This window comes from Calonectris borealis, chromosome 2 (assembly GCF_964195595.1).
Source record: "Calonectris borealis chromosome 2, bCalBor7.hap1.2, whole genome shotgun sequence".
NCBI lineage: Eukaryota > Metazoa > Chordata > Aves > Procellariiformes > Procellariidae > Calonectris > Calonectris borealis.
In genome coordinates this window covers 171,140,409-171,157,815 of record NC_134313.1, presented here as the reverse complement: position 1 = coordinate 171,157,815, position 17,407 = coordinate 171,140,409, and the positions used below count along the sequence as shown (strand labels likewise).

General features: G+C 74.4%; 1 protein-coding gene across 1 annotated transcript in view; it reads left to right on the top strand.

Annotated features, from left to right (window-relative positions):
* Nucleotides 1-271: 271 nt before the first annotated feature.
* KCNH2 (potassium voltage-gated channel subfamily H member 2) overlaps nucleotides 272-17,407 on the top strand; it is a 28,609-nt gene continuing 11,473 nt past the window's right edge. Inside the window, exons 1-5 of the mRNA XM_075144448.1 lie at nucleotides 272-347; nucleotides 1,147-1,377; nucleotides 8,011-8,175; nucleotides 8,423-8,863; nucleotides 9,673-9,887. Coding sequence (XP_075000549.1) covers nucleotides 272-347; nucleotides 1,147-1,377; nucleotides 8,011-8,175; nucleotides 8,423-8,863; nucleotides 9,673-9,887 — 1,128 coding nt within the window. The remainder of the gene's footprint in view (nucleotides 348-1,146; nucleotides 1,378-8,010; nucleotides 8,176-8,422; nucleotides 8,864-9,672; nucleotides 9,888-17,407) is intronic.

Here is a 17,407-nt window from a genome sequence, read left to right as displayed (position 1 = left end):
TGCACGGCACCGGCACCGCACCGGGCGGGCAGGGTCCGGGACCGGCGGGCACCGGGCGGGGGAGGGCCCAGCCTTAACCCCTGCGCGCCCGCCCCGCATCCCGCCGCCGCCCCCGGGGCCGAGCCGCGCCGGGCCGCGCCCCCCCGCCGGAGCCGCCCCGCCGGCGCCGTCCTTGGCTCAAGGGCAGCGGGACCCCCCGCGGCGCGGGGCCGCCCCCCCCGGGGCCCGGCGGAGCGGAGCGGGCGGCGGCGCTGCCCATGGGCCCGGCAGCATGCCGGTGCGGCGGGGGCACGTCGCCCCCCAGAACACCTTCCTGGACACCATCATCCGCAAGTTCGAGGGGCAAAGTGAGTGGGGCCGGGGCCGGGGGCGCCGGGGGCCGGGGCCGGGGGCGCGTGTGGCCCCGGGCGGGTTTGGGGTGCAGGTGACAAGCGCAGCCGGGTGGTGTCACCGCCTGCCCCGGCGCCCGCGAGCCCCCGTCCCCAGGGCTGGGGTGCCGGGGTGCGGTGGAGTCCCCCCGGTGCCCGAGGGTTGCCGAGTGCCGGCGGCGATGGAGCCTCCACTGCCGGCCCAGGCGCCGCGGGCGTTGCGTGGCCGGACGGGGATCCCGGCCAGCCCGTGGCCTCCCGACCCGCCGCGCTGGGCAGCGGCAGGTGCCCGGCAGCGGGTTTTGGCAGGGAGACGCCGTTTTCCCTGTGCCGGGGGTCCCGGCGCCTTTCTGGGGTGAGGCCCGGAGCATCACCGGTGGGGACGGAGGAGCAGCACGGGGGCGATGCCACCCCATGGGTGTCACCGCGCCGGGGGACAGGCCGCGTGCCGGGGGTGCCGCGGCAGCGTCGTGCCTTGGGGAGGGCTGGTCCGGCCTGGCTGAGCTTCTGCCCTCGGGCTGCGGCGCTGCTCCCCGGGGGCCTGCGGCAGTGGGGTTCCTGCGCTGGTGGTGGTGCTGGCGGCTTGAGGGGGGTCCTGGGGGAGCGAGCGGGCGGCTTGTGGGGCATTTGGTCACTGGGAGCCCGGAGCCACGGACGGATGGATGGATGGATGGATGGACAGACGGATGGACGGACAGATGGGCGACGGACGGAGCGAAGCCTCCTCGTGGGGCGCCGGGCTGGGGGGGCACGGGGCTGACCCTCCCCTCTCCCCCAGGCCGCAAGTTCATCATCGCCAACGCCCGGGTGGAGAACTGCGCGGTGATCTACTGCAACGACGGCTTCTGCCAGCTGTGCGGGTACTCGCGGGCGGAGGTGATGCAGAAGCCGAGCACCTGCGACTTCCTCCACGGGCCGCGCACCCAGCGCGGCGCCGCCGCCCAGATCGCCCAGGCGCTGCTGGGCGCTGAGGAGCGCAAGGTGGAGATCTGCTTCTACCGCAAGGACGGTAGGGACCCCGCGCCGCCGCGGCCGGCGGAGATTGACGGTTATTTGCGCGGGGCTGAAGGCGGCCGTCCGTCACGGGCAGACAGACCCTTGAGTTAACGGCCCGCTGAGGCGGGCGGCCACGCCGTGCCCATCCATCAGCCGTGCCGGGCCTCACCGCGCCGTGGGTGGCACATGGTGCTGGCACGGGCAGGAGCCTGGCACCAGCGGCTGGTGCCTGCATGCCAAGGGGCAGCGCCGGGGCAGCACGTCTGGCCACGGGGATGGGGGTTTGTCCTGCTCCACCAGCATCGGCACCGCTGGGGGTCCACAGCGCTCCCCGGCTGCCGCGATGGCTCCCAGCAGGGCAATGGTGCTGGGGGCCGCTGGTTGGGGTGCTGGGAAGCCACGTGCCGTGGGGCTGGGGCCATGGGGTGGAAGCAGCGTGCTGTGACCCGCCGCAGCGGACTGCAGCGGGGGCCTGGTGTGGGGTGTGGGGGCACCGCGCAGCCCCAGAGGAAGGACATGGGGAGTGGTAGGGGGGTGCAATTCGGGGCAGCGCTGTCTGAGTGCCAGGGAGGGGGGGCAGCCCCCGTCCTGCCCTGCCCTTGCTGTGCCGCGTGGCTTCGCTGGCCTGGGCCGGCTCCTGGGTGGGTCCGACTGCCCCACAGCCGCCCCATGGCTGCGCGGGACGCGGGCGCTGCGCTGTGACCAGCCCCGGAGCAAGCCGTGGGGGCCACGGGGCTTGAGCCTGCGTCAAGCGCCGCGGTGCCGCCATCCCAGCGGGGGTGCGTGTGGGGGTCACCGGCCAGGCTGGGCACCGGGGCCGTGCTGCACCCCCTGCCTCGCTCCAGCGCTGCCGGTCCTGGGGGTCCCTGCGCCGGGTGACTGTGCCAGCAGGTGTTGCTGGGCCCCGCGGTGCCCGGGCTGGGGCCGGTGCCGGCAGCCCGGCGTTGGTGCTGCCGGGGCTGCCCCACGCTGTGGCCCCACCGGTGCCTGTGCCAGGTGTCCCAGCTCTCGCGGCAGCTGTCTCCGGCTCTCGGCACCCGGCCCCGGTTCCGGCGCGCAGAGTAAACAAAGCTGGTTCCCAGCTGCCGGCCCCGTGCCGGCTCTGCCGGCAGCCGCCACGTGGAGCTGCGTCGACTTTGGCTCCCCACTGCTGCCTGGCCTCTGGGGCACGGGGTGCCGGGGGGCCCGGCTGGGGCTGCTCTGGGGTGGGGGAGCGTGGGGGGAGACCCCGCTCCCTGCCCTGGCCCTGTCCTGCCACGGCTGGCTGCGGCTCTGCAGTGCTGCCCGGGCAGCCGGGCGCCACGGTGCCTGGCACAGCTGAAGCCGGGGCCGCGGCAGCGAGGTGGGCGCATCTGGTGCCAGTGCACTTTGGACTCCTGCGCGGTGCCCGGGGCTGTCAGGGCGCAGGCAGCACGTGGCTGCTCCCTCCCGGCAGCGCGGGCAGCCCCGCTCGGGCAGCACTTGATGAGTCCTCGTCAGGGCTGCGCTAATTGCCCGGCTCATCGCTTGCTGGCTGGCGTGTGCCAGACGGGGACGGGACTCGTGGTCCTGCCCGGGCCCTTGCTGGGATCCCCGCGGCCGCCGTGCTCCCAGGCAGCCTCCGCGGCCGGCTCCCGCCCGCCTGCCCGTGCCCCGTGTCTCCGGCCCCGGCTCTGGGCAGCGTCGGCGCAGGCGAGCTGAGCCGGCAGCTCCTCTGGGGGGGAGCCCAGGGGGGACCCCGGGGGTGCCGGGGCTGCGCATGCCCCTGGGGTGCTCCGCTGTGGGACCCGTGGGGAGGTAGGGTGGGGGGACCCGGGGGTGACGGGGGGGGTCCCCAGCCTGGGGCCTGGCTCTGCCCCAGGGGGCAGGGCTGGCCTGGGGGGGCAGCTCCGTCCTGCTGCCCCGGGCCCTGGCGCGGGCATGGGGCTTCCCCTGCCCGCTGGCCGGCGGGGGCACCCCGGGGCGTGTGGCAGCGGGTGCCGGCGGGGGCGGCTGGTGCTGCAGCAGTGCTGCCCGCGCCACATCCCTGGGGAGTGCGGTGTTTCCGATGGGATATTTATAGGCAGCAGCAGCAGCGGCAGCGGGTGCGTGCGGTGGCCGGGGAGCTGCTCCTTAACCCATCCCTGCCGCGGCCGGGACCTCCCCGGGGTGGCGGGGCCGAGAGGGGGGCTCAGCGGGGACCCGGCTGCCCTCGCCCGTGGGGCAGGGGAGTGGGGAGGAGCAGCGTTGGAGGCAGCGGGAGACCCCCGGCGGTGTCCGACCCCCGGGATATGGGGTTGTCCTGTACCCACAGATCCGCCCTGTGTCCGGGGGGCTGTTGCGGTGGGTCCTGGCTGCTGGCGCTGCCAGGGCTGTGGTGCTGCCGCTCGTGGGCGTCCCCTCTCCCCACTGGGCACAGCTCTGTGCCAGCAGTGTGCCACAGCACCCATGCCGCCTGCCACTGCAGAGCTGGCACGGGGGGGGCTGCCAGCTGTGCTGCGAGAGCAGTCGTGGGGTCGGGGGGCCGCTCGGGAGGAGGGGTCCCCAGGGGACCCCAGGGGTCCCACCTGCTGCCCTGTACCTGGCCTCTCACTGCGCCTGGGGACCCCGAGCACCCAGACCCCCCAGCCGCCGCGGGGCAGGACCCTGCCGCCACCGGCTCCATCCTCACGGCTGGGCCCTGTCAACCCTGGCACGTCCCCGGCATGGCTGCCATCGCGCGCCCCGTCGGTCCCCTCGTGGTCGTGCTGCGGCACTGAACCCCGCTCCCCCACCCCAGCAGCCCCCCACCACCGAGCCCCTGCCGCAGCACCCGGCCGGCCTGTCCTGGCACGGCCTCGGGCTGCAGTTGTGCCGTGTGCGGCAGTGCCGTGCCGCGGGAGCCGGCTGGGCCCCGCCGCGTCGCCAGCCGCTGCTGCAACCATTAGTTTTGAGCGACGTTGTTTATACAGCCCTGGCGCTGCCGGGGACGCCGGAAGGTCGCAGCAGCCGCGGGGGAGCCACGTCCCTGCAGGGATGGCCTTGGGCTCGCCAGGGCAGCCGCCGTGGTGCTGCATCGCGTCTGCGGCGGGGAGGGGGCTGGAGCCCGGCGGTGCCCGGGCAGAGACCCCCCAACAGCACCGATGGCCTTTGGGGTGACCCGGGGCCGGCTGCTGCAGCGCGTGTCCCCGGCTGTCGGCACGGGCCGGGAGCCGGGCGGAGGGCGCGAAGGAGCTGGATCAAGCCCCCAGACCCCGCCTGCCCGGCACGAGCTGGCACGTCGGGGTGCAGGCGCTCCCCCTGCGCCAGTGGGGCTCTGCCGGCCCGGCCGAGCCCCACCGTGGGCACCGCGCTGGCACCGCGCTGGCACCTCGGCGGCCGCAGGCTGGGAGAGCTGGCGGGGAGCATCGGGACTCGTCAGCTCCCGCGGGTGCTGCCGGGGCTGCCCGGGCAAGGTTGCGCCCTCGCTGCGGTGCGGGAGCCAGGCCGGGCACCGGCGGTCTCGGCCCTGTGGGGGTGACGGGCAGTGTGCCAACGCCGGCATGGGGTGTCCTGGGGGCGGGGGGGTCCTGCGGGGACCCCGTGCCTGGGGCAGCGTGCAACGGGGATCCCGGCGGGGTTAGCGTGGGGGAGCGGTGACGTGTCTGGGGTGCCCGGCCGATCCTGGGGTCACAGCACCGGGATGCGGAGCGAGGGGGTCCCCACAACACAGTGGGGGCTGTGCAGCAGCAGGGAGGGGTGCACGGTGCGGTCTAAGCTGTGCTGTGGGGTGCACGGTGCTGTGTGGGGTGCAGGGGTGGGGGTGCAGGGTGCAGGATGAGTGCAGGGTGTGGGGGTGCAGGACGCAGTGCAGGCTGCAGGGTGTGGGGGTGCAGGGTGAGGCGCGCAGTGTGGGGGTTCAAGGTGTGGGAGCACACAGCACTGGGTGCGCTGCGTGGCACTGTGTGTGGTGCACAACATGCTGCAGGGTGCAGGGCGTGGGGGTGCAGGGCGCACAGCGTGGTGCAGGGTGTGGGGGTGCACAGTGCAGGGGTGGGGGTGCAGGGTGCAGTCTGGGGTGCAGGGGTGGGGGTGCAGGGTGCAGGGCGGGGTGCAGGATGTGAGGGTGCACAGCGTGACGCAGCCTGTGGTGCACGATGTGGGGGTGCAGGGTGGATGCACACTGTGGGGTGCACAGCTCGGGGTGCACAGCTCAGGGTGCACAGCTCAGGGTGCACAGCGCAGTGCAGGGTTGCGGGTAGGGTGCGCGCGGGGGGTGCAGGGTGTGGGGGTGCAGGATGTGGGGGTGCAGGGTGCAGTATGGGGTGCAGGGTGTGGGGGTGCAGGGTGCAGACTGGGGTGCAGGGCGGGGTGCAGGCTGTGGGGGTGCACAGCGTGGCGCAGCCTGTGGTGCACGATGTGGGGGTGCAGGGTGGGTGCACGCTGTGGGATGCACGGCGCAGGGCGCACAGCGCAGTGCAGGGTGGGGGTGGGGTGCGCGGGGGGGCAGGGTGGGGTGCAGAGTGGGGGTGGGGTGGTCCCGGTGCTGCCTCCTGGCGGTCGCGGGGAGCAGCGCAGCCCCGGGACGGGGGGTGCAGGGTGGGGGTGCGGGGATGGAGCGTGTGGGGTGCGCGTGCGTGTGGGGGGCAGGGAGAGGGGGTGTGGGTGGGTTTGGGGCGCAGGTCTGGAGGTGTGTGGGTGCATTTGGGGTGCAGGGTGCAGGGGGGCTGCCTGCCGGCCCCGTGCAGCCCCCCAGCCCCCCTACTCCCCCGCGGGGCACATTTGGTCCCCATCACTCGTGGCCGGGGTCCCCGAGCCCGGGGGTGCCGGGGGGGGTGCAGGAGCCCGCAGTCCTGCTGGGGGGGGGCAGCCAGTTGGTGCAGCCCCTGGCGCGGGGCCTGTTGGCACGGCCAGGGGAGGGGGACAGGGTGTGGGGTGACGAGTGGGGCGCAGGGGGACGCTGTGCGGGGTGGGGGGCTCAGCGCAGCCCCCGCCTCTCCCCCAGGCCGGTACCGTGCTACGGGTATTTGGTGCAGTGTTTTGGTGCCCCGAGCCCCGCACCCCTCCAGGGCATCCCCCATCCCTGCTGCACCCCAAAACAGCCCTGTCCCCGCAGCTCCCCAAGGCCCCGCGCCCCATTTCCCGGCCCCACGGGTGGCAGCCCGGCGGTGACAGTGGCGGGGGGTGGCCGGGGCCGGGGCTGGACGGCGGCTGCAGGGGCCGGACCGGGACCCCGGGGTGCGTGGCGTGGCGTGGCGTGGCCGTCCCGCGGCGCCGGCGGCTGCTGCCCGCAGCCATATTTAGGCATAAAGCCGGCGCGGCGGCAGCGGTGCCAAGGGCCGCAGCCCCTGAGCTCGGCGGCGGGGCCGGGGGGGCGGCTGGGGGGGGCCGCACCGGGGGGGTCCCCTCGGCGACCCGGGGCGGCCGAGGCTACGGCCAGACCTGGGGCCCCCCCGCACCCCCCGGCCCGAGTGGGGCGGGGGTCCGCGTGCCTGCAGCCCCGGGGGCGCGTGGGGTGGGGGCTGTGGGACCCTGTCCCCCCGCCCCGAGGCCCCGCCGGCAGCAAGGTGAGGTCTGCATGTGCCCGGCGCGGGGGTCCCGCCGCAGCCCCTGCCCCACGGCCGGATCCCAGCGGCAGCGGGATGGCGCAGCCGCGGGCGGGAGGGCCGGGGGCCGGCGCTGGCGCGTGTCCCGGCAGCCCGGGGGGATCAGGGGGATTAGGATTTCCCGTGGGAGCCGGGCGCCGGGTGGGCGAGGATGAAGCAAAGCTGCCGGCGGCGTGGGGCGGCCATGTGTCGGTGCCGCTAATCCCCTCGCGGCGGGTGGCCCGGCCGGGGACCCCGCTACAGCCCGTGGCGTGCCGTGCCATGCCGCGCCGTGCCGTGCCACGCCGTGCCGTGCCGCGCCGTGCCGTGCCATGCCGCGCTGTGCCGTGCCGGGCGCCTCCTGCGCCACTGGCCCCCTGCCCGCAGCCCCACGTGCGGGCAGGGATTCCCCATGCGGGATTGGGGACGGTGCCGGTGCCGGTGCCAGCTGGCGGCCGCCGTGCCGGGCTCCCCAGCGCAGGCTGCCGGGCCCGCTGCCAGCGGGGGGGACGCCATGCCGGGGGTGCAGCGGGGGCTGCGGTGCAGGGGGGCAGCGTGGGGATGATCCAGCGCCCCGGCGTCACGCACTTGTTCCCCCGTCGCATGTCCTGCTGCGCCATTGCGGGTGCCGGCGAGGGGCTGGGGGTGCTGCGTGGGGCGCTGGCTCCGGCCGACCCCACGGCAGGGCGCTGGGGGGGCGCAGGATGCTGCCCCATCCCCAGGCAGGAGAGGTTACCCCGGGCTGCCCCCCGCGCCCCCCCCGGCCCAGCTGAGCTCCCAGCTGCAGCAGCAGGATTAACGCTGCAGCTGTTAACGAGTCCTGAGCAGCTTAAGCCTGGCCCGGCACCCTGACTGCCCCCAGCGCTGCCCCCCCACGGCCCCCGCCCGCCCCGCATGGTCTCCAGGGCATTTTGGGGCGCACTAGCGAAATGGGGCCCCTCCCACCCTCTCGTGCCTCAGTTTCCCCCCATGATGCAGCTGCAGTGGGGCTGGCACCCTGCTGAGTCAGCAAGTTCCTTCCCCCCCTCCCCCCCCCCGGCAGGGTGGGGGCAGGAGGGGGTGCCCAGCGCAGGGTGGGGGGCAGGAGGGGGTGCCCAGCAGGGATGGGGGGCTGTGCCGCCGCGGTGCTGAGCCCCCCCCTGCAGGCAGCTGCTTCCTGTGCCTGGTGGACGTGGTGCCGGTGAAGAACGAGGATGGGGCTGTCATCATGTTCATCCTGAACTTCGAGGTGGTGATGGAGAAGGAGCGCCCGGGCTCGCCCGACAAGGACACCAACCACTGGGTCACCCCCGCCAACTGGTTCCCTGCAGGTAGGGCCGGTGCCGGGGCCCGGGGCACGGCTGGGGGGTCTTGTGCCGGCACCACTGCGCTGGGTGCAGCACTGGGGCTGCTGGGACCCCCGTTCCTGCAGACCCTGCATCCCGGGTGCCGGGCCCTGCCAAAAACACCGCGCTGCACGGCACGTGGCAAGGGCCGTGGGTGCCCTGGCTGCCGGTGGGCAGCACCCACGGGTGGGTTTGGCGAGCGCCCCCTGACCCTACCCCTTCCTCCGTCCAGGGCGCAGCAAGTCCTTCAGGCTGAAGCTGCCGGCGCTGCTGGCGCTGGCGGGCAGCAAGCAGTCGCTGCCGCAGGAGCCGCCCGATGCCGTCGTCGTGGACTTCTCCAAGCAGAGCAGCGAGTCCGGCCCCGAGGAGGCCACCTCCTCGCTGGAGCCCAGCTGCCCGGGGGGGGCCCAGCCCGAGGACCAGGCGGCGCTGATGGGGGACGGCCCCCCTGAACCACCCGTCACCCACTCCTCGCCGCGCGCCGACCGCCTGGCCCTGCACGCCGCCTTCTCCAACTGCAGCCTGGCGCGGAGCCGCTCCCGCGAGAGCGTCCACAGCGTGCGCCGCGCCTCCTCCGTCGACGACATCGAGACCATGAAGGGCGAGGGCGACAAGCGCTGCCACAACCGCCACGCCAGCACCGGCGCCAGCATGCACCGTGGCTCCAGCACCGGTATGGCGCCGCCGGCGCACCGCGGGCTTTGCACGCGCCAGTGCCGGCACCCGCAGCTTCTCGTGCGGCCGTGGGGTGAAGCACTAATGCTGGCAGCTCGTTAGGGCCAGGGCCGTCTCCTGGCATGCCGGTCACCGGGGCAGCTGTCAGCTGCAGCGGAGGGAGCTGCTGGCGGCTTGACGGCGGTGCCGGCACGGGGCCGCGGTAGCACCCGTCACTGCGGGTTACAGCTCCTCATGGCTGTAATGCTCCGCACTGCCAGCGGCTCTGGTGCCTGCTGGGCCCCCCCCAACCCAGTGTGGGGTGGGCTGGGGCAGCCCTGAGCCCCCCGCATGGCACTGAGCCCCCTACGCCTGGCGGGGAACCCGCGGCTGCCCCGGTGTGGCTGCTCTGCTCGGCTGCCCAGTGCTCACCCCCTGCCCAGCTACACCGTGCGGGGCTGGGGGCCACGCACCCCCCCCCCAGCCCATCCCAGATGGGGGGCTCACGCCCCCCCCAGCCCATCCCGCAGTCCCCCGCCCCCCCGGCAGCGCCCAGCCCCCCCTGCCGCAGCCTCCAGTCCCTTGGCAGCGCCGGAGCAGGCAGCAATTACCTCGTTAACCCCCGATCCCGCTAAGCGCATTAGGGAAGGCAAAAATAATTATATTAACGGTAAACGATAGCAAGCTGTCGGGTCGCGGTCCTGCAGCACCTGGCTGGGGGGGCCTCCCCGCCCCGGGGCTCCCCGCTCCCCTCGCCTGCCATGGGACACCCACCCTGGGGGACAGCGGGGCCGTGGCCCCCCCCGTGGTGACGGTCCCCCCGCCCAGGGGCCATGAACAACGTCCGGAGCGCCCTGCTGAACTCCACCTCCGACTCGGACCTGATGCGCTACCGGGCCATCAGCAAGATCCCCCAGATCACCCTCAACTTCGTGGACTTCAAGGCGGACGCCTTCCTGGCCGCGCCGCCCGGCGAGAAGGAGATCATCGCCCCCACCAAGCTGAAGGACCGCACCCACAACGTCACCGAGAAGGTCACCCAGGTGAGCCCGCGGGCGCCCGCCACGCTGCCGGAGGTGGCCGGGCAGTGCAGAGATGGCCGGGCGGTGCGGAGGTGGCTGGGCGGTGCGGAGGTGGCTGAGCGGTGCGGAGGTAGCCGGGTGCTGCTCAGGGCACGGCCAGAGCCCGGAGGATGCTCTGCACGGCAGCTGGCTGCCAGAGCTCGCAGGGCGATGCTGGAGCGTGCAGGATGGTGCCAGAGCTCACAGGATGATGCTTGGGGCTCGCAGGGCGATGCTGGAGCTCGCGGGATGATGCTGGAGTGTGCAGGGAGGTGCTGGAGCTTGCAGGATGCCAGAGCTCGCAGGATGATGCCAGAGCTGGCAGGGCCATGCCGGAGCTCGCAGGGCGATGCTGGAGCTCGCAGGATGATGCCAGAGCTCGCAGGGCCATGCCGGAGCTCGCAGGATGACACTGGAGCTCGCAGGGAGGTGCTGGAGCTCAGAGGATGATGCTTGGAGCTTGCCAGGGCGATGCTGGAGTGTGCAGGGAGGTGCTGTGAGGTGCTGGGGGCTGCAGGAGGGTGCTGGGGGCTGCAGGAGGGTGCTGGGGGCATGGCTGGGTCCCCAGGTGCCCCTGCCCGGCGGGGTGCTGGAGGGGCCGGCTCGAGCAGGGCACACCGGGGCGGGTGTGAGGTGCGGGCTGCCGCTGGCTGTGCCGGGTGGCTGTTGTCCCCCACCCCGTGGGATCGGGGGGGTCCCTTCACTCCCCTCGGGGAGATTTGCCGGGGTGGTCCCGGCCGTGGTGCTCCCGGTACCAGGGCGTGGGGATGGGCGCCGTGGTGGGGTGGCACGTGGCTGGGACAGACCCCGCACGGCACGCAGGGTCCCCGGCGGGTTCCCAGCAGGGAGCACGGGGCAGGCACCCCCTGGACTGGGGCATCCCATGGCCCTGGCTCCGTCCCGGCGTGGGCACAAGCCCTGGTGTCGTGGCAGGCTGCCCCGTGCCGCCAGCTTGCCGCGGCTCACCGTGCCCGGGGTGCCGGGGGGCTGGCGGTGGCGGCTAATCCTTGGCACGTTGTGTAACTGCCATCTGGCTGCAGGGAGCAGGCAGCGGCTGCTGCTTAATTACACCCTGATTCTGGCTCCCGCTAATGAGCTGAAAACTGCCGGGGGTCGGTGGGCTCCTGGGACCCCCATCTGTCCCCGCTGGAAGGGCTGCACTGGGGGGCTTGGGGACAAGGCAGAGGGGACGGGGAGTCTCCCCGTCCCCTCTGCCTTGTCCCCAAGCCCCTCGGGGCAGCCCCCGCTCTCACTTCTCCCCGGGGACCCTGGCAGCTGGCAGGGGATGGAGCTGCCTGGGTGCAGCTGCCTGCACTCCCGATCCCCGAGCAGCCCCGGCCCCCCCCCCCGCCCCCGCCCCACGTCTGCTCACCCCGTTTGGGACCCCCCCCGCTCCCATGGGGAGCTCCTGGCCCTGCTGCTGGGGCTCCTCTCCCGGGAGCGCTGGGGTGGGCGCCCAGCCCCGCTCCCCTTGCCGGGTGCCAGAGCCACCATGGGACCCTCGCGGGGTGGGGGACCCCAGCCCCACAGGCACAGGGCTGGGCCCCCCCCAAACCCCTCTCCCCACCCCGTGCAACGCGCCGGCTGGCCTTCCCTGTTCCTCTCCAGCGCGCTAACGAGCAAAGCATCCTGATTGCCTTTGCTGTGTAATTAATTCCGATGCTGTGGCGGCTGCCGCTGTGCAGGCAGGCAGGCAGCTGCCTGCACCAAGCCTTGGTCACTCCCTCCTGCCCATAAACCGCCATCGCCACACGGTGCCCGGCAGACGGGGGGACACGGCTGCCCTCCCTGGGGCTGGCCCTGCCCCACGGCACTGGGGCGGAGGGCTCGGCCGTGCCCTGGCCGGGCTGGGCTCCCTGGGGTGGGAGCACCCATCTCCTCCCTGGGACGGGATGGGGGTCCCCGCCGAGGCACCCACTGCCCGGCATGCGCCTGCTGTGGCTGGACTGGGGCAGAGCCGGGGGACACCGGGTGCCGGCGTAGTGGACAGCGTGCCGGCGTGGCACGGGGAGCGGGCAGGCGTGAGCAGCCGTCGGGTCGCATGGGGGTGGCCGCCGCGCTCAGGACCCTGCGAGCGGGTTGTGGAGCAGCCCCGGCTCAGGCGTGGTGAGCCACCGGGCCGGCGGCACTGGGGGGGCCGGGGCTTCCAGGCAGCGGCACCATGAATCATCCGCAGTGACGGCAGCCAAAGGAGCCCGCGCACCGCCTGCTCCCGCAGCTCCCGTCAAGGTCACCGCGCTCCCGGGCCTGCCGGCTGGCCCCGGCCAGCCGTGCTGCGCCAGCCCGGTGGGGATGGGGACGGGGCCTGGCGTGGCCCGGCTGGTGCCGGGCGACGCGGCTGGGGAGGCGCGAGGCCCTGCTGCCACGCGGGGAGGAGCAGAGGTGCCAGTGATGGATGCTGTGGCATCCCGGCGGCTCGTGGCAGCACTGGGGACCCCCGGCCTGGTCCGGCAGGGACCCCTGCCCGCGGCACGGCAGGACGGTGCTGGGGTTGGGCGCTGCCGGCACCGCGCTGGCCGTGACCGACCCGGACGGGAGCTGGTCTCCGGCATGGCGTGGCAGCGGAGCCTGTGCCCGGCTCACCTGCCTGCCATGGGTGCGGTGGAGGCCGAGGGGCTGAGCCGGGCCCATCTCTGGGGAGCCCCAGCCCCACTCAGGGCTGGTGGGTGCCCCGCGGTGTCGCTGGCCGCGAGGGGGGGGACCAGTGGGAGCTGCTGCTCCAGTGGGGGTGCATGGGGAAGCCCCCACTTGACAGAGCAGGTCCCGCCAAGCCCTGGCACCCGTCGGGTGAGGACGCCGCACCCCGGGGTCACCCCCCCACCGGGGGCTGCGGGGGCTGCAGGCAGAGGCGTTGGGCAGGCGCAGTGGGGTCTCGCTGCCAGGGCTGGGCAGCAGCCAGGGACACCGGGAGCCGGCGGTATCGTGAATCAGCCCGGGGCTGCTGCGGTGGCCAAGGAGCCCCCGCGGCCAGCTCGTCCCCATCACCGTCCCCGTCCCCATCTGGCAGCAGACGGGGCTGTGCCACCTCCTCGTCGGGGCGGCTGTCCCCACGGGGGCTCGGGGGTCCCTTGAGGGGGGCTGCAGGCAGCAGCTGCCAGGCTCGGGGCGGGCAGGGGCTGTCAGCCGGGACGCCGGGTGCCAGGGACCCCAGGGACCCCCCCCGTGCCTCAGTTTCCCCCGCGGGGGTGTTCCCGGTCCCTCCCCGCGGCGTGACGGGCCCGCGGGGAGTGGCAGAGGCTGGAGCCGGGGGGGTGGCTGCCGGGCGGGGAGCGGGACCGGCGGAGGCGGGCGGCGGCGGGGGGGGCTCGGGGGGCGCCCGCCCCCTCCATCTGCCGCCAGCTCGGGGCCGGGCCGGGCCGGGGGCGGCGGGGGCGCGTCCCGGGGCTCCCCCCGCTGAGCGCGATCATGGCCCCGGCGCGTCGCGACAGCGGCGACCGCCCCGACGGCGATCGCAAGAGCGGCCGCGTCCGCCGCGCCGTCCGCATCTCCAGCCTGGTGGCCCAGGAGGTACGGGGGGGCCGGGGGCCGGGGAGGCGGGGGGCCTGGGGGCCCGGGGGGCTCTGGGGGTCCCGGGGCGCGGGGGGGGGGTGTCCTTCCCGCCGTGTCCGCCCCGACGGCACCGGAGCCCCCGGAGTCCCCCGACCCCGGGAGCCCCCCCCGGCCCCGGCCCGGCGGAGCGTCGCGGCGGGGACGTCCGGCCGTGCCCCCCGCGGAGGGAACGGGCTCCCCGGGCTCATCCCGCCGCGAGTGGCCGTGGGGTCCCGGGGCCGTTCCCACGCTGGGCTGGAGCCTCCCGGGGTGAGGGGGATGAGCCGGGATGGGGGGGAAGGGAGCGGGGGGGGGACAGCGGGGTTCGGGGCAGGCGGTAGCCCCACTCCGGGGGCTGCGGGGGGGTTGCGGGGGGGCTGCGGGGGGCTGAGCATCCCGGGTGTCCGTGGCCGGTGCGGCTGGAGAGCCAGGAGCCACAGGAGCCGCCGCGTCGGCTGGGCACCAGCCAAGCACCATGGGTGCCGTGAGCCAGGCCAGCATGGGGCATCGCCCACCCACGGGCACCCTGCCGCCCGCCCGGTGCCGCGGCTGGGCTCGGTGCTGCGTCCAGCTGCGCTGTGGCGGCTGTTGCGTAGTTGTGGCTGTGGCCATGGCGTGGGGTGTTGTCACATGGCTGTTGTCGCACGGCAAGGTGCTGCGGCCAGGGCGGCGTCGGGAGGTTGTGGTGGCTGCCATGTCCCCAGAGCGTGGTCCCCATGGCTGTCCCATCGACGGGTGGCTTGTGGCACAGCGGTGCGGATGCAGTGGTGCGGATGCGGCGGCCAGGGCATGGAGCAGTGTGGGTCAGTGCTGGGGCTGCTCGGTGTCTGCGTCAGCAGGTGGGGATCGGGTGTTGGGGCGGGCGCACCGCCCCACGGGCACGTCACCCCGTCACAGGGCTTGTCACCCCACCCTGCCACCGGCGCCACGGGGTGTTGGTGCTGCCGCCGTGCTGTCGGCAGTGGGGTGCCTGCATCGCCTCCCAGCCCAGCGTGGCCGCCTGTCCCCGGCGTCCATGTCGGGGGGTACCGAGGGACCGCTGCCGCAGCTCAATGCTGTGAGTACTGGCCACCACCACCGCCGCCGAGGTGGGGACAGTTGGGCGTCGGGGTGTCCCCACCGCCACAGCACCTGCCATGCATGCTGCCAGGGCGGCTGGGCGTCTCTGTGGCCGGCTGTGCCGGTGCCTTGCCGATGGTCGGTGCCTGCCACGGTGGAGAGTGCGTTGGGTGACACCGACACTGGCACCTGCGAGGGTGACAGGGGTGTCACGGCTGGTGCTGGGCACCTGCGCTGGCAATGGCTGCTGCGGCTGTGGGGTCTCCTGCTTTGGGTGTCTCTGATGGTGCTGCATACCCCGTCAGCACTGGCGTGGGTGCTGCCGGCATTGGGCAGCTCTGCCGTGTTTGGGGGTGCTGGGGGTCAGTGCGCAGTGGGTGTTGGTGTTCTGGTGTTGGGCATCCCGGAGGGTGCTGGAAACCTGCTGGTGGGGGGTGCCTGGGCGGGTGTTGGGTGTCTGCCGTACCGTGGTGAGTGCTGGTGTTGGGTGCCAGTGCCAGTGTTGGTGTTCGGTACCTGGTCAAGTGTTGGGTGGGTGCCGGTGCCAGTGTTGGGTGACTGTGCGGGTGTTGGGTATCTGCTGGTGCAGGGCTTGGGTGCCTGTGCGGGTGCTGGGTGTCTGCTTTGGGGTGTCTGTCAGTGCGGGTGTTGGGGGTCCGTGCATTTCTGCGGGGGGTGGGATCTACGCTCGGGGCTAGGGGTGCTGGTGCGTTGGCGCCGACCTGATCTCGGTGCCGGGTGGTTTTGCCACGGGTGCACGGTTTCACCACAAGCGCTGGTGTCAGCACAGGCCTGGCAGTGCTGCGGGCAGTGGGCTGCTGGGGCGGGGGATGTCGGGGTGTGGGGGCGCTGGGTCACAGCAGGGCGCGGGTGCACCCATGCGCTGGGTGGCGGTGGCTGGGGGTGGCTGGGGGTGGCTGGGGGTGGCCCCTGGCTGCGGGTCGGGGTATTTGCGGCAGCGAGGGGGCTGTGCCCCGTGGGTGCGGGTGTCTGGGTCACGGCAGGTGCCGTGCCGGGTGTCTCCGGGTGTGCGGGCTGGGTGTCGGGTGCCAGTGTCACAGCAGGTGTCAGCGTACGTGTTACCACGAGCGCGAGGTGCCGCGTGCCTGTGCCGGGGCGGTGTACGTGTCACCGAGTGTCGGCACCGCTGATATCTGTGTCACGGTGACTGATAGGTGTTGTGTCGCCACGAGCAGTCCCGCTGCCTGTCGGCGTCACCGGTGTGGCACCGTGCCCTGCTGGGCCGGCGCGGCTGCCCGCGGCCGGGGGGGCCAGGATGTCACCACGTGTCAGCCCCGGCGCGGGCGCGTGGTCTGGGCTGAGGGTCTGCGCCAGCCGGGGGGTCGGGTGCTCTGGTGATGGGTGTGGGTCTGCGACGTGCCGGGCACCGGGATGTGTGGCAGTGCTTGCCAGAGCTGTGCCGCATGTGCCGGGCACGTGTGTGGGGAGTCCCCAGCCCCTCGCCGCGCCACCCCCAAGCCTCGCATTGCACGGGGGCTGGGGGCTGTCCCCACGGCTGGGGGGGACGGGGGGGCTGGGGGCTGTCCCCACGGCTGGGTGGCACGGCGGGGGGTCTGTCCCCTGCAGTGGTGCAGCGGTGGGGGGTGTCCCGGGTGCTACCCCCGCAGACAGAGCACCGGGGGTGTCCCGGCCTGACGCAGCCGTGTGACATCTGGGACAGGGCAGGGAGCCCATCGGGGTGCCGCTGTCCCCTGCGATGCTGGGGTCCCCGGCTGTGCCCGGGGCTGTGAGCAGTGGGGGCTGGCACGGGGGGGGCTGTGGGGCCTCGGGGCTGGGACAGGGCTGTGCTGGGGGGGGTGGCCGGGTGCTGGGGGTGGGGGGTGTATGTGGGGGGGGACTGATGGAGTGGGGGTGCACCCGTAGGGCTGGGGGGGGGTGTATCCGTGGGGCTGGCAGCGCCTGTTCCCTCTCACCCTCCAGCCGTGCGTTCTCGGCTGCCTGCAGGGCCGAGGGTTCCCCTGAACGGGGGTCACGGGGGGGGGGGGGTCCGGGTGGGATGCGGGCGCAGGGTCTGTGCAGACCCTGGGGGTCTGGGCTGCCCCCACCCCATGCCCGGGGGGTCCGGGTGGTCGGCCTGTGCCAGGGTTTGGGGAAGGGGCCCATGGTGCCCCAGTGGTGGGGGGTCCCTGGGTGTCTGGGGGCTCCCCCCGTGCGCAGCCAGACCCTCCTGCCCCCCACCCCCCAGCCCGGACCCTGCGCCTGGGGGCTTCTGCAGGCCCTGGGGCCCTCTGCCGCCATCCGCCCCCCCAGAGTGCCCCATCCTGCCCCGGCCCCACGCAGGGGCTGTGGGTGGGCGAGGGGCTGGAGGGGCCGGGGCAGGCGGGAGCGGGGACGGTGCTGGGAGGGGAGCGGGGGTCACAGGCGGAGATGGGGGGGGTCTCACCGGGCTGAGCGGGGTGCGGAGCTGGGGGGGGACGGGGGTCCTTGGGGGGCAGCGTGCGGGGGCCCGGGGCTCCTGCCCACGGTGCTCTGCCCGCGCTGCCCGCGCTGCAGGCAGGGATTTGTCCCAATTTGGCGCGGCAGCTGGGTTAATTTTAGAGGCAGGAGCCGGCTGGTTGCTGGAGCCGCCCCTCCGCCCCCCCGGCTCCCCCCCACTGCCCCCCCTGCCCCGGCTAAAAATGGAGCCGGGCTGGCAGAGCCGCAGCTTAAAGGGGCAGCCGGGACGGGGTGCGCGGCCGGGACCCCCATGGGGCCCCACCCACCGTGTGCGGTGCTGGAGCCGGGGGGGCTCTGCCCCGCGGTACCTGTGCCCCCCCGTACCCCTGACCCCTGTGTCCCCGTGGGACCCCAACCCCATCTGTCCTGCAGCATCCTCCCCCGCGTCCCCCCCGGTACCCCGACACCCTGTGATCCCGCGGTACCCGTGACCTCATGCGCCCCCGTGGCAGCGTGTC